This window comes from Rhincodon typus, chromosome 6 (assembly GCF_021869965.1).
Source record: "Rhincodon typus isolate 14 chromosome 6, sRhiTyp1.1, whole genome shotgun sequence".
Taxonomy (NCBI): domain Eukaryota; kingdom Metazoa; phylum Chordata; class Chondrichthyes; order Orectolobiformes; family Rhincodontidae; genus Rhincodon; species Rhincodon typus.
Window position 1 is genome coordinate 40,399,556 of NC_063337.1, and position 13,418 is coordinate 40,412,973.

The 13,418-nt window shown below is 40.3% G+C and overlaps 1 protein-coding gene across 1 annotated transcript; it reads right to left on the reverse strand.

Moving 5' to 3' along the window:
* Positions 1 to 10,605: 10,605 nt before the first annotated feature.
* On the reverse strand, positions 10,606 to 12,706 carry LOC109928942 (uncharacterized protein C11orf87 homolog). Its single transcript, XM_020528869.2, has 2 exons — positions 12,627 to 12,706; positions 10,606 to 11,020 (listed from the first exon to the last, which is right to left on the reverse strand). The coding sequence occupies exons 1-2, from the start codon at positions 12,704 to 12,706 to the stop codon at positions 10,606 to 10,608; spliced, it is 495 nt and encodes a 164-aa protein (XP_020384458.2).
* Between the last annotated feature and the right edge of the window lie 712 nt (positions 12,707 to 13,418).

A 13,418-nucleotide genomic window follows, 5' to 3' on the forward strand; every position in this document is an offset into this window, starting at 1 on the left:
GAAACGTCAGCCTTCCTGCTCCTCTGATGCTGCTTGGCCTGCTGTGTTCATCCAGCTGTACACCTTGTTATCTCAGGCAATAAATGCTGATCAGCCAGCAATGCACACATGAGTGAATATTAAAAAAAACAATACTTCTTAATACTAACTTTAAAATTTAATAAATCAATGACTTCAGAATTAAAATCAAGAAACAATTTTCTCCCCATTGTGGAATTGGTGATCAAATAGGTTATTTTGGACTGCTGTGAATTTACAAATATTATTCATAGAATTATGAATTCAAACAGAAATTTTAAAAAATACCTTTTTTATGGGGATTAAGAGGTGACATGGTGCTGAAATTGAAAGAGAAAGAGAACCACAGTGTTATGCACATAATTGTCAGGACAGATTTTCAGGCACTTTGGAAGGTGACTCGACTATCTTATTTATATATAATATATTTGGCAATATATTAATCATACCTCATAAATGCAAGATATGAGAACCATTTTAATAGAGAAATGTTCTATTCTAATTCAATAGAATAATTTAATGCAGTCATTCTAAAGTTGATGAATGACCACGTGCAATATCTGCCATTTAATTTGTTTTCAGAGAACTTCATATCTTTATCTTGGTGAAGATTTGGGCTGCATCTACTGGTCAGAATTTTACATCCATGCACTTAAGGAGTGGTGGTGAGCACAGAAGTGGTGCTGTGCAGCAGTGCTGAAAAATAATGCAAATATGTGCCAAATTTCAGGCATCAGACAAAGGTCACATTTGCCTGTTCAGCAGATGTGAGAGGTTCCCATGTGTTCTGCACTAGTTAGGTAGCATTCTGGCCTGTGCATAAAAGCCTTAAACACATATACTGATACAGTAAAACAACCAAAAGTGTCATCTAAGTACTACATTCATGTCCCAGGATGAGCCTGTTCAGGTGGATCTAAAAGCTGGGCACTATTTGCAGAAGTCAAAACAGAACTTCCCAGTTGTCTTGGTCAATGATTATCCTCACTGAAAGAAATTCAAGTGAAGAGGTTGAAGTGAGACAATTGATTATGATTAATATTTAAATGCACATTAATAGCTTGGAATAAATAAATGGAGCTATTAGCCTTTTCTCAAAACATGATGAGGAATGTAGCCAATAGTATAGGAAAGATGGGATATGTTTCAATTCCTGTGGGAACCTAACTGAGATTCTAAGTCGTAACAATTATCCGCCATTGCAGAGACCATGAAGACAGGGGAAAACTGAATGCTGAGTTGCCATAGAAACTGGCAGACCCAAGGTATAAGAAGGGTCCCTACATTAAGTTGAGAAATATGAATAGTGTTGAAACCTTTGTGTTTTGGGAGGAGCTATCCTCCGTAACTTGATGAAGCTTGTCCCCAGCATATGCTTGAATAAATCTCTACTTACTGAACCTAAGACTCAAAGTGACAGTTTAAATCAACCACAACAAGGTCATTTATCTTGTGGTGTGTTTAGGGCATTGTGTGTAAATTGTTTATTTTCTGTGCTTCCAAAGTATAGACAGGCTGTGATTTGTATGTGAACAAGTCAAGACAATGAAATGTGCTGTATAAATGCAACTCTATTTTACAGCTGGAGATATTGTGTGTGATGAATTGCCTTGAGACAGCTCACGGTTTGAAGTTGGAATACTATTGAAGTTTTTACGTGGTCAATTCACACCAAACGACGTTCCACCTTCCCATTTCACCAGCGTTGATTGTAGATCACAGACCTGAAAAATCATTCTTCACTATTGTGATAAAAGACAGGTTCAACATTCTTCCATTTCGGTTTTCATCCAAGTGGAAACGTATATGCTCGGGAGAAGTAACAGGCGATTAAATGACAGTCAAAATAAAAGTGTGCGATTTGTTTATTTTGTCTATTGAAAGTTTAGTGTTTCTATTTGCCCTTAAGCTTGAAGCCATGTTAATAAATCTCACGTTGGCTCACTCTGACCTCTTTGCAGATATAACTTAGCATTTTGAAAATTCCCTCGAGGCAGATATATATTAAAACTCACTGGATTTATTTCACAGTGAGTCATGAATGCAGCATGAATATTTAGCTTCACCGCTCGATTATAAACAAAAGATAACTGATCTTCAGCAGGACTTTGCTATTAACTGACAAGTAGGCACTACATTGAGGAGCTGGTAAATATGTTATTATCGTAAAGATTCTCAATACAGCAAGTTTGCACTAGTCGCTAACGAGGAAAATTGGTTATCGTCCCAATTCATCGATAAAGTCTGCAATATTGGAGAGTGCTAAACTTTTACATAAAATTTATAAGTTTCCTTATAAATTAATTCGCTGCAGAACAATTTAAACAATTAAACCGAGCTAAGTGATCATATCATTACATTCCCTTGTTCATCGTAAAGATTAATTTTCCACAATTTCGTTATTTCATTTTTTATTATGCTCTGAAAATTCCCAGGATCCGGTTCTGGTCCTCGCGCTATCTCTCACTCTCTCTCTCTCTCCATTGCAGCCTCACAGTGTAGAGTTAATAGGTAGGGTCAGGAGTGCAGCTAATTTACAGCTTTCTAGTCCCACGTCTCTTTAAGATGTGGACGGCCCCCAGATCCATGAACACCAACTTGACACCAATATCTGTCTGGGCCAAGCAACCGGAAAATCACCGCGCCTCTGTTTTCTGGTGGAGTTAAGACTGGAGATTTGGAGCCCAGGTAATCATTCATAACAACTCTTGGCGGAAAATTTCCAACTGCTGTCTACGTGGGCGGCTTTCCTCTAGATGCCAAGGTCTTGTCTACATTAACATTGGCATGTTCGCCAAGAAGGCATTACCGTATTTATAATGCAAGATATCACCAGGTTGACTTGGTTAGGGCAAATTTCTGATGCCAAAAACTGTAATCTTCATAGTCTTTCAAGTCTAGGGATAGAAGAAGTTAGTGCAAATGGTTGCTTTTAAAAGAAAAATACATTTGGGAATATGAGCGCCCGAATTTCCTGCTACGGTGCAAGATTTAGAGCGCAGAAGGTGGTCACTTTGGCCTAACCCGTCTGCCCCAGTTCTATACTAATATAATCCCCATCTAACTCCATTATCCCATTGCCTGACTATCAACATCCATCTGCCTTGGTTTCAAATTATTCTAAGTTGTCCCTGAAAATTCAATGATCTCTGCTTCAACCGTGCCTGTTCCAAAGCTCTCTTCATAAATAACATGTCTCTCAATATCCCTTCTCATTAATTTAGTGTTTTAATTTTTAAGTTAGCGATCCCTTATCCTCCCTTATTGATTCCTAAAACTCTCCATTTTAAAAGAAATCGACAAAATCTCCTCTTAACCTTCCTTGCTCTGGTAGAGAGGCTTCCAGTAGATTAAACCCTATCTGTCAACTGTAGTTTCTCTTCCTTGACATCATCCTGCACATGCTGAATGGCTTTGCTGCAAAATCAAAATACTGCAGATGCTAGAAATCTGAAATAAGAACAGAGCATGTTGGAAATACTTAGCATGATAAAATTGGTATGAGAGAGAAACAGTCAATCCTTCAGACCTATAATCTTTCATCAGAACATTGAGACATAAAGGACACAACTTAAAAATGTGCAGTAATTACAACGCTTGGAAGGTTTGTAAAGTGAACACATAGTTGAGGGCATCAACAGGCTGGTAGAATGGACAGACACAGGATGGATGAAATTTGATACAATGTGTAGTGACTATTTTTAGGATGAGCAATGACATTCATTATAAGTTAAGGAAGGATTCTAAAGTCGGTGCTGGAGCAGAGGGGATGTGTACACCGGACAGGTTGATAAAGGCACGTGGGATCCTGAGGCTTTGTAATTAGGACAAATCAAGGAGAACATTTCTCAAACACGAATTCAGCCTCAAATGAAGTTGTGTCCAATTGTGGGCGCCACACCTAAAGAAGAATGTGAAAGCACTCGAAAAGGTGTATTAATGATTCGATTTAATGGTCTCAGGGCTGACGGATCTTCGTTACCTGTACAAAGTAAAGCTGGGGCAAACTCCTTAGAGAGAGCGTGGGGCGTAGGTTTGATACAGGTGTTCAAAATCTCAAGTGCTCTGTAGAGTAGGGAGAAACTGTAACTAATGGCGAAAAGGCCGGGAGCTAGAGGTCCCTGGTGATTGGACAAAAGACCAAAAATTGCAAAAGAGATAAACAGACTTCCAACGCGAGGGTTTGGGTGTGTGGCGGAGGCGGGGACGCGGCTTTCAAAAGGGAATTGGATAATGATCAGAAAAGTGATGGTAGCATTGCTGGAAAGGCTTGAGAAGTGAAAGTGTTTGCTCTTGCAGAGACCTAACCGACATGACGGGCCGAACAACCTCCTTCTTAAACTGTAACCATTCTATAATTTACTCTAGGATTTCAACTTGTGATCATTGGCATTTCATTGTTGTTAGTTACTCCTTTTTACGTGTTAGCTCATTTGCCAGTAATATTCGATTATCTCCAGAATTGAAGAAAATCGTGAAATAATGAATTTTACTCTGTGAAATGTTTAAACTCAGCATAAATAAAAATGCATATAAACATATACTCACTGATCAAACAGCAGTTGTAAACACTCGGTTAGAAAGCATTCTAAGTAATAGCAATTACTTTCTGCATTCCGAATAATTTCCAAGAGTTAGTGGAGACAATGAAAATAGAAAGATGATTGAGGTGGATGGACTAAGACAAGAAGTAACTCCAGAAATGAATCTCCTTGTACAAGTATTCTCGCAGGGAGACAATGAGGAAACATTGCGAATGGAGGGAACCAAAACCAATTGAACAGAACAAGACCCAGCTGAACCTCCGGCTCAAAATAACCCTTTTTGAGCATTGAACCACAGCTCCTGGAATTAGACAGAAATATCATGTTTCTTGCTGTTTAATCATAGCATCTATCATTACTCACTGCACTAATACGAGTTCCGTGGCCAACATAGAATCGAGCGGAGGTCAATGAAGATGTATATTTGGAACAGGGTGAAATTTGGAGCGGGATGCCATTGACTGAATTTCAAGGGTGGGCTTATCCCATAACCCAGGCGACACACGGTGCATGGCTCCTCTTCCTAGAGCTTTACACAGAGAGATACAAAGGGAGCCGAGACTGGGCGGGCTGCTGGATGACCAGAGTACCCTGGGGAGCAGCAAACAGCTGTGGAGTTATTCACGAGCTGAGAACTGACGCTGGACCAGTTGTTATGTGAAAAACCACATACAAGAACTGTAGCAGATAACTGAGAGCCCAAGCAAGAGGCTGCCTCAAACAGAGGGGGCAAACAGAAAATAAACACGTAATCAAATAAATATTTAAAAGAACCTTTAAAACAATCTTACTCCCTGAAAAAGACAATTAGAAAAACAAGTTGGAGCCTCTAGTGATTTTGCAGTCAGCGGGACAAAGCAACTGGAGCGAAATGAATGATAGGTGTGGGCCGAGAAGGTTATACAAAGAAAGCACAATGTGAACCGGCTGTGTAACCAGGCATGTAGTTAAAAGAAAGGTTTTTTTATATTTAACTCATTGTTTTGCGGGTAATTCTCTGTTTGATAATATTGATAACATTCGGGCCAATAGAGTCATAGAGCTGTGCAGCACGGAAACAGACCCTTCGGTCCAACTCGTCAATGCCGACCAGATATCCTAAATTAATCCAGTCCCATTTGCTGGCATTTGGCCCATATCCCTCTAAACCCTTCCTATTCATATACCCATCCAGATGCCTTTTAAATGTTGTAATTGTACCAGCCTTCCCCACTTCCTCTGGCAGCTCATTCTATACATGCACCACCCTCTGCGTGAAAAAAAAAATGCCTCTTAGGTCCCTTTTAAATCTTTCCCCTCTCACCTTAAACCTATGCCCTCTAGTTTTAGATTCTCCCACCCCGGGAAAAAGACCTCGGCTATTCACCCTATCCATGCCCCTTCGCAATTTTATAAACCTTTATAAGGTCACCCCTCAGATTCCGCCGTTCCAGGGAAAATAGCTCCGGCCTATTCAGCCTCTCCCTATGGCTCAAACGCACCATCTCTGGGGACATTCTTATAAATCCTTTCTGAGCCCTTTCAAGTTTCACAAAAAAAATGATCTGAACTTTTGATTGAAATGGTATTCTGACGGGGTTTTTTTTTAACCCTGCTTTAAGAGTTCTCTTATAAAACTAGATACAACACTGAGTCTGTGAAAAGTACAAATAGAATTTCCTGCCACATATTTTGAATACATTCCTTTGCCTGTTCACACGATAATTTTATCGCTTACTATTTTTCATGTTGGCAATGCCTGGCATGTCATATCAACCAGAGCTGGAGATCGGGAATCCTCAGTTCGGAAGAAGAGTTATACTGGGCTCGAAACATTAGCTCTGTTTCTCTAGCCGCAAAAGCTGCCTGACCTGCTGAGTTTCTCCAGATTTCCAGCATCCGCAGTATTTTGCTTTTATACCGGCGTCGCTAGCTGAGTTGAAACGTGGCCTCACTATTAATAATAATCCAGTGACCTTCTCCAAATCTTCACTGGGCGCTGCAGCAGTATCACCTGCCGAGTGAGATGACGAGGTTAATGATGCGTTCTAGAAATTGGGAGAGCAGTCTTTAAAAGCCTTGAATGACTATAGCTTGGAGCAGGAAGTTTGATGAGCGGCACACATGATTTAGTTGGTCGATGGGATGTGTAAATAGTGCACTCGCAGATCCCTATCGCAAGGAGGAAGATAGAGGAGCACAGAGTTTCAATGAGTTTGACCTTCCAGTGCTCTTCTGTAACCCTGTAATCATTGTACAAACCCAAGCATTCACTTCATCAGACAGTTTCTGAGAATAGTTGCACCTCTGGTCATTCTTAGTCCTTCACTATAAAAAGAAAAATCTTGCACCCAACCTAAACAGTGAACCACAGCTCGCCGTTGCCTTGTAGGTGCTGGGTGTTATTTATGAGGGATACAGGCTACTCTTCAGTTCAGAATTTCTATTGGATGCGATTCGGTCCATGATCTTTTCTTATTGTGTAAGCTCTAGATCAAACAGTGACAGGGTCAAGTCAATGAAAATGCTGACTGGAGCTACCTGTATAGTTCTCCACAACTTGTTAACTAGAGCGTCTCACAAGTCTGGAACCTTTAGATCTGCGTTGAGTGAAAATGAAGCAAGTATTAACATTTGTTGAGTACGGGATATCCTACCAGAGATGGTGGTGAAAGTGAATCTATAAAAGGAAATGGAGAAGTATTTGAAAATGATAAACAGTGAACTGCGAAGCCTCTCTAAGGACTTACTATCTTATAACAGTGAAAGTGGGTCGTTCTTTTAGCACGAAGGACAGTCTAATAACCGTCTTCCTCTGCATTCTAGCACTCTAGGTGCTGTGAATACAAACCTGGTCAGAATAAACCAAAGAAGAATTGACATATGGCCCTGTTTAAGACTCTTCTGTGGCCGAAAGAAACAACGACCGACTTTTTGGGTCTCAGTGAGCTCAGTTACAAAAACAGCGAGCTAGATGTCAAGCGAACGGTTCCTCAGGGCAAATCAGCTAGAACCACATCCTCACGCCACCAAAACAAAAGCTGGTGTCCTGCCTTCATTACCCCAAACGATGGCAATTGTTGATGCTCATGGCCCCCCTAACACAGAATGTTCACTGTAATTCAGTTCTCCTCGCCCAGAATTTCTTTTGTTTGAAATCGACCGGCGATTAATTTTCGAACTACCGGAATGATGCCTGTTATATTGTGTCACAAATGCTGTTCAGTCTCTGACAAAGCTTTCAATGGTCATTGTATTATGCACTTTCAATCACTGACTTCATTTACAAAAATTAAGTATATCATCAGTAATGCAAAACATGTTGAACTCCATTTCTCTTCCACCCATAATATTTTCGGTGGCCTGTTTCAAACGACTCCAACCAACTGCACCAGAGAATAAAAAAAGTACATATACTGATCTTCCTCTTCCCCCGTTCTCATGGAGACTGTTGTTAAAGCATAAATTAATCTTTTTCGATGAGTACATTTTTGGAGGTGTGATAAAATTGAAACGCGATTGAAAGTTAAGGACTTTACATCGTTCAGATACATGCTATAATTGTAGTTCGGCAAAATCAAATAAACTATTTTCATAATTGCCAATTCTAGCGTTACAATTGGTGCTATCTGCTTATAAGCAAGGTTGTAAATATATGTTGAACTGCTTTAGCATTCTAAAATAGAAATCTATTCAACGAACAGACATCAATAGATGTATAAATTGTGCAGGTAAGCTGTGTCCAGAAATACTTAAAACCACAAGACCCAACGGTTTTTGGCAATCCAGTTTACAATATTTCTCTGGAGATTTAAACTTTTATCCTTGAGCGCTGATTGTAATAATTCAGTCCAGTATTGCAATACTTCAAGTTAGTTCAAAGAAATAATCATATACTCAGTGCTGTTAGTCTAAACTAAATTGTAAACCTGTATTTTGCAAGTAGGATGTTGATTAGACACATTTGGTATCAGGCTTATCACACGTACATTCTCTCTAATCAAATACTATACTCCAGAATTAATGGCAAACCAAACCAAAATATTTCAGCGACAGAGAAACTTCTTTGGAATGAAAACGTGTTGATCCTAATGAATAACTTTATTGGATGCGATATTCAATGAGCTTCGACGTTTATATGATTCGGATAGCGAACTATTAATAAGAAATTTCTCTAGAGCAGTTAATTGTGACGATGAGGTTAGTAACACTGTGACAGCTGGGAGTCTGGCGGGAACAGAACTGGCCAGTATTTGATGTTTTGTTTAGATCCAATCCTACAGACAGACAACCGTCTCTAAGGAATGCTCTTTTCAGCACTACAGACGGCGGACAGCCCCATTTTAAAATATCAGCGTTGAAACACTGCGGGTGCTAGAAATCTGAAATTTAAAATAGAAAATGCTGGGAATACTCAGCAGGTCAGGCGGCAGCTGTGGACCGAAAGAATAAGGTTGTGGTTTCAGGGATAGATGCTGCCTAATCATTGCCGTCATTTTCTTTCCATATTAAAAGGAGGCGTCAATTAAATAGATTTGCACCTGTACATGGATAGAGACTGGTTCCTGTCGAAATCTACAACTTGATAGTAATGATAACGTTTAGAAAGACCGCCTTTCCTCATTGTCGATTATAAACGATTTACTTAAAGTCAGCAGTTTCGAAGTAGTGTTATTATACAAATCTGTACATTAGCTTGAGGAATGAAACTACCATTACTTTAAAATAATCAAAAATGCCACTTCAATCGCATCAGATCCAATCGATTGCTACACGTTTAGCAAAGGCAGGACACAGGGCAAGGTTCCAAAAAGGAACCATAAAACTTAGGTTCCTACATGTTTCACGTGACTCGAAATGATATTTTCGAAACCAGGCCCGCAACTCCTAGAAAAGTACGATGGTCATGAACAGCTAAAGAGACAGGTTTCGTTGTTACTTCCACGTTAATATTTCACCTTCTATGTACCAGTTACTGACATAAGGACGCCAGACTATATGAATACTTCAACAAAACGCTACTAAGAGATTTCCACCAAGCTGCTAGATTACAATGAAACTCATACATTCTCAATAATGCTGTACTGACCATCTCAAGAACGGACCTAAAACTTCTAAAAAAGTTTTTTTTTTAATATCTAAAGCGCTGCTATCGATTAATTAACAAAGCCCTATCTCTAGTTAGTGTCTAAGTGTGTCTTTTTCATAGTTTCTATGACAGTATTAGATTTCTATTACTCATCCTGTAAGGCATATCATTTGACACTATAGATTGTTGATCAAACCCCCTGTCAATAAAATGAATGAAATGGAAGGCAAGCCCAGTTCAAATCTACTTAGAGGGAACAAAACCCCTGAAAAATGGAGAATGGTCATACATACAACATGTTGAAATTTGAAACAAAGTTGAGGTTAGTAATGTCAGTTTTGGATCTTACAAATCTGGATGAGACAGCCTCGATCATAACGCTAGCTAACTTAAACCATCTTCTTCTGTTTTGTGGGGCTGTTTAGTCAGAGTAGCGGTTTACTGTGCCCAGTCTTCGTCCCACTGAATTCAAAACCACATTTACAAACGGACCGAAGGTGGTAATATCTAGGAATCTAAATAACTTAGCTGGAAAGTCTGATGGTTGCCTTTATTTATACAAATGTATTATGATTGATGGACAGCGACTCGGTCCGATTGCAACTGAGTCCGCGGCTCTCTCAGGTGTATCCAGTGCCCAGAATGAGTGTTGCTCCAATGTCGCTCTGTTGATCTCCTTCGCTCGTTTACACTTTACACATCCATGTGAAACCTCGGACTTTACATATGGACGATCAAATTACGAAATATACATCTAATTGGAAATCCGGAGATAACTGACATACATTTCCGCTATATGTGCGTCGTCGTTATAAACACAAATACTTAATTTCAAGAAATAAGATTTCGGGCTTAATGTGATTTGCCATGCGCCGTGTCTGTCCTCGCCTCCCCCTCCCCTCTGTTTTCTTGAAACTATGCAATGTTCAAGTATCTATCACAATGGTCTGTTGTTATGTGCAGTCATGGGGTAGTTCAATACAAAAGCACGGATTGGAACACTGGGTTCCTTGCAGTGTCTGTACAGTGAAGGTCCGATTCGGATTCTTCTCGGTTCGGGCGGCTTGAGGAGTCCACTGTGTGTGTGGGGGACCGAGAGGCAGTAGCCGCCTGGCAAGCTGGGCTCCCCGTCACCCCCACTGCCTCGGGCGAGGAACAATTCAGCGCCTCGGGGCTGCAGTGGTCGCGCTCATACTCCTCCTGAGCCCTCTGCATCTTCCGCTTCTTCATTTTGCTTTTGTGGAAGTGAAAGGTGATCAGGGAGACGGCGATCACACCGACAATCAGCGTCACCAACACGATAAGAACCACAGTGGCGGAGAAAGAGTACATTAACTTTCCCACCTCGGTCACGCAGGTGCCATTGCTTTGAGAAAAGTTCCTGTTTCCACTGCAAGAGGACAAAGAAAGCGACAAATCTTTGTGTATCCTGGCACTCATTTGTTGGGCAGAAAAGTATCCGTTTCTCAAGGCTGCTGATCAGTCGAGCTCCCTCACACTGGCGTTATGACACCAGTCGCACCAGATAAATTAATGTCCTCTTCAGGGCTGCCGGGAAAGGGACCCAGTTAGAGGCAAATAGAATTTCAATATACAAGTTTAAGATCCGGCAATGGTGTAAACAATATGATATCAAATAATATGGAACAACCACCTCCACCCCCCACACCCCAACCCCAAATCAGTCTGCAACTAAATGATATGCAGACACAACTGTATTGTGTTTTCAAAAATAAAACAAAACAAAGAACTGTTTCAAAATTCAAAGCAAAAGGTCACACGCTGGTTGGCATTGTGATGGGGGAGCAAAGCGAAGAGAAAAGACGGTCCTGGTGCTGTAATGCGTCTATGCGCGTCTGTCTAATCCATAACGTTGTGCGATGAAGCAATCGCTTGGGGGGTAACAAAAAGGCTAGCGACGAGAGAGAGAAAGAGAAAAAGAATAATTCACCTAAGCACAAATAACCCTATGCTCATTGCCAGACTTCTGCTCGTCTGCTGTCTTTGATTTACGCTGCTCTCAGTCAGTCTGACAGGCGCAGATTTGTTTTCAAACATTAGTTGATAGCAGTCAAAATAATGTTGAAAACTGTATTCTTAGCTGCTAGTCTGCACAGGCTGCATAGGTTCAAGCTAGTTCTACAATATTAATGCTGGGAGCCGGCTGTGTCACATTTCTTTAGCACGTAGCAAATCTTGATTCCAGTTCAGTTACATCACTCACACAACCCAGTCTCTGCAATCACTTCATTACTTTTATCACGGCGCTCTCAGAAGTCCAAACGTGTGCTCGTTACAAAGATAACGGCCAAGGAAACAACAACAAAAAAAATCACAGCCTACCCCGGGAAGAGCAGCAAAGTAACGTTTGGTTGATCTGGTATAAAGGACGCAAAAAAAGTCAGTTGCAGCATGAATAAAGGGGACGGATTAAACTGCCAATCAAGGCAGTTTTGCGGAGCTGTGGGCACACGCAAGCAGCAAATACAAAACTACAGACCGATACCGCTACACATCTATGGGGAAGAGCTACTCCAAAAGAATAAAAAAAATCACAAACACTTAGTTCTCCTCAAAGGGACTTCAAAAGCTCTTTGATTGGAGTTTAAAATGAAAGATTTCCGGATGGGTTTTCCTACCTTGACTGAGTTGCGAGTCCTGCTGTTCCGGAAGCTAAGAGCTCAAATAACGAAATAATATTAAGGCAGTTCAGTGAAACAATGTGAACAGCACAGCCCCAATAACCGGAAGTACGTATTCTCTTAGACAACCAAAAATATCACTGATCTCATCCAGTTACTTGCTATTTCCCATTCATTCCAAATATTGTCCGTCCTTTGCAGTTTTTCTCCCAAATTTCGCTTACTATATATATATTTTTAAATACCCTATTAACTCCAGGGGGAGGGAGGATTGAAGCAGAAAATATACACAGACGACTGCAGAGGCAGAGGGATTCTATTGCCTTATTCGCCTTATCCAATTTCCAGCGGTACACTTCGATCCCTGTGTCCTCTGTCGAATCTGCCAATAACATCGTGCGGCTCATTTCATCTGCATTGACCAGCCAGTCCATCTGCTCTTATGAAGTCCAAATTAACCTAAACCCGTCAGAATTGGATTTTGATTCCCTTTTCTGTAATATGATCTCGTTACACCATTACTGTAGCATGTTGAACTGGTTTTGGAAATTCCAGTGTTATCCACGCAGGCAAGAAGTTCATTTTATACCATTGCAGAGAAGGGATTGTGAATGAATGACATCTGGTGTGTAATATCTTGCTTAGCATCAAATCAAATGAGAGACAGTAATGATCTTGGAGCTGAGTGACTGGAGCCACTAGCTCATGACTGCCCATCTGAGGCTAAAAAACGTGGATATTCTCCAGGCCAAATCTGGTTTCAGTCTCGAAGCATTCCAGTAAAACTAATATCCGAGGCATCAGGTTAAATAATATTCAACTTTTCTCTTGTGAAAATGTATGGGTGCTGCAGATTCCATTGATATTTTTTCATCACTGGCTCCATTATTAGTTATTTGTCAATTATAACTCAATTTAGTCAATATTAATTTGATTTCAGTCACTCCAAGTGTAAATGACTTAATAAACTGATTTTGCTCAGGCAACACTTAGCCAATTAAGGCAAAACAAAACTTCTTTGGTTAGAAAATTAAGAGAGTTTGTTTTGAAGAAAATTACACTCAACAAACTTAAAGTGACTTTCTAACAACTTCAGATGTTTGGACAGTCTATTGAAAAGTAGGTTACTTTCGCTGCCTCAGGTTT

Bases quoted from the DNA above. Each gene is read 5' to 3' on its own strand.
- LOC109928942 (XM_020528869.2), bottom strand. From the start codon at position 12,706: ATGGACTGGCTGGTCAATGCAGATGAAATGAGCCGCACGATGTTATTG. The intron at 11,021-12,626 runs GTACCGCTGGAA...GTCCTCTTGCAG, and splicing joins GAGGACACAGGGATCGAAGT to TGGAAACAGGAACTTTTCTC.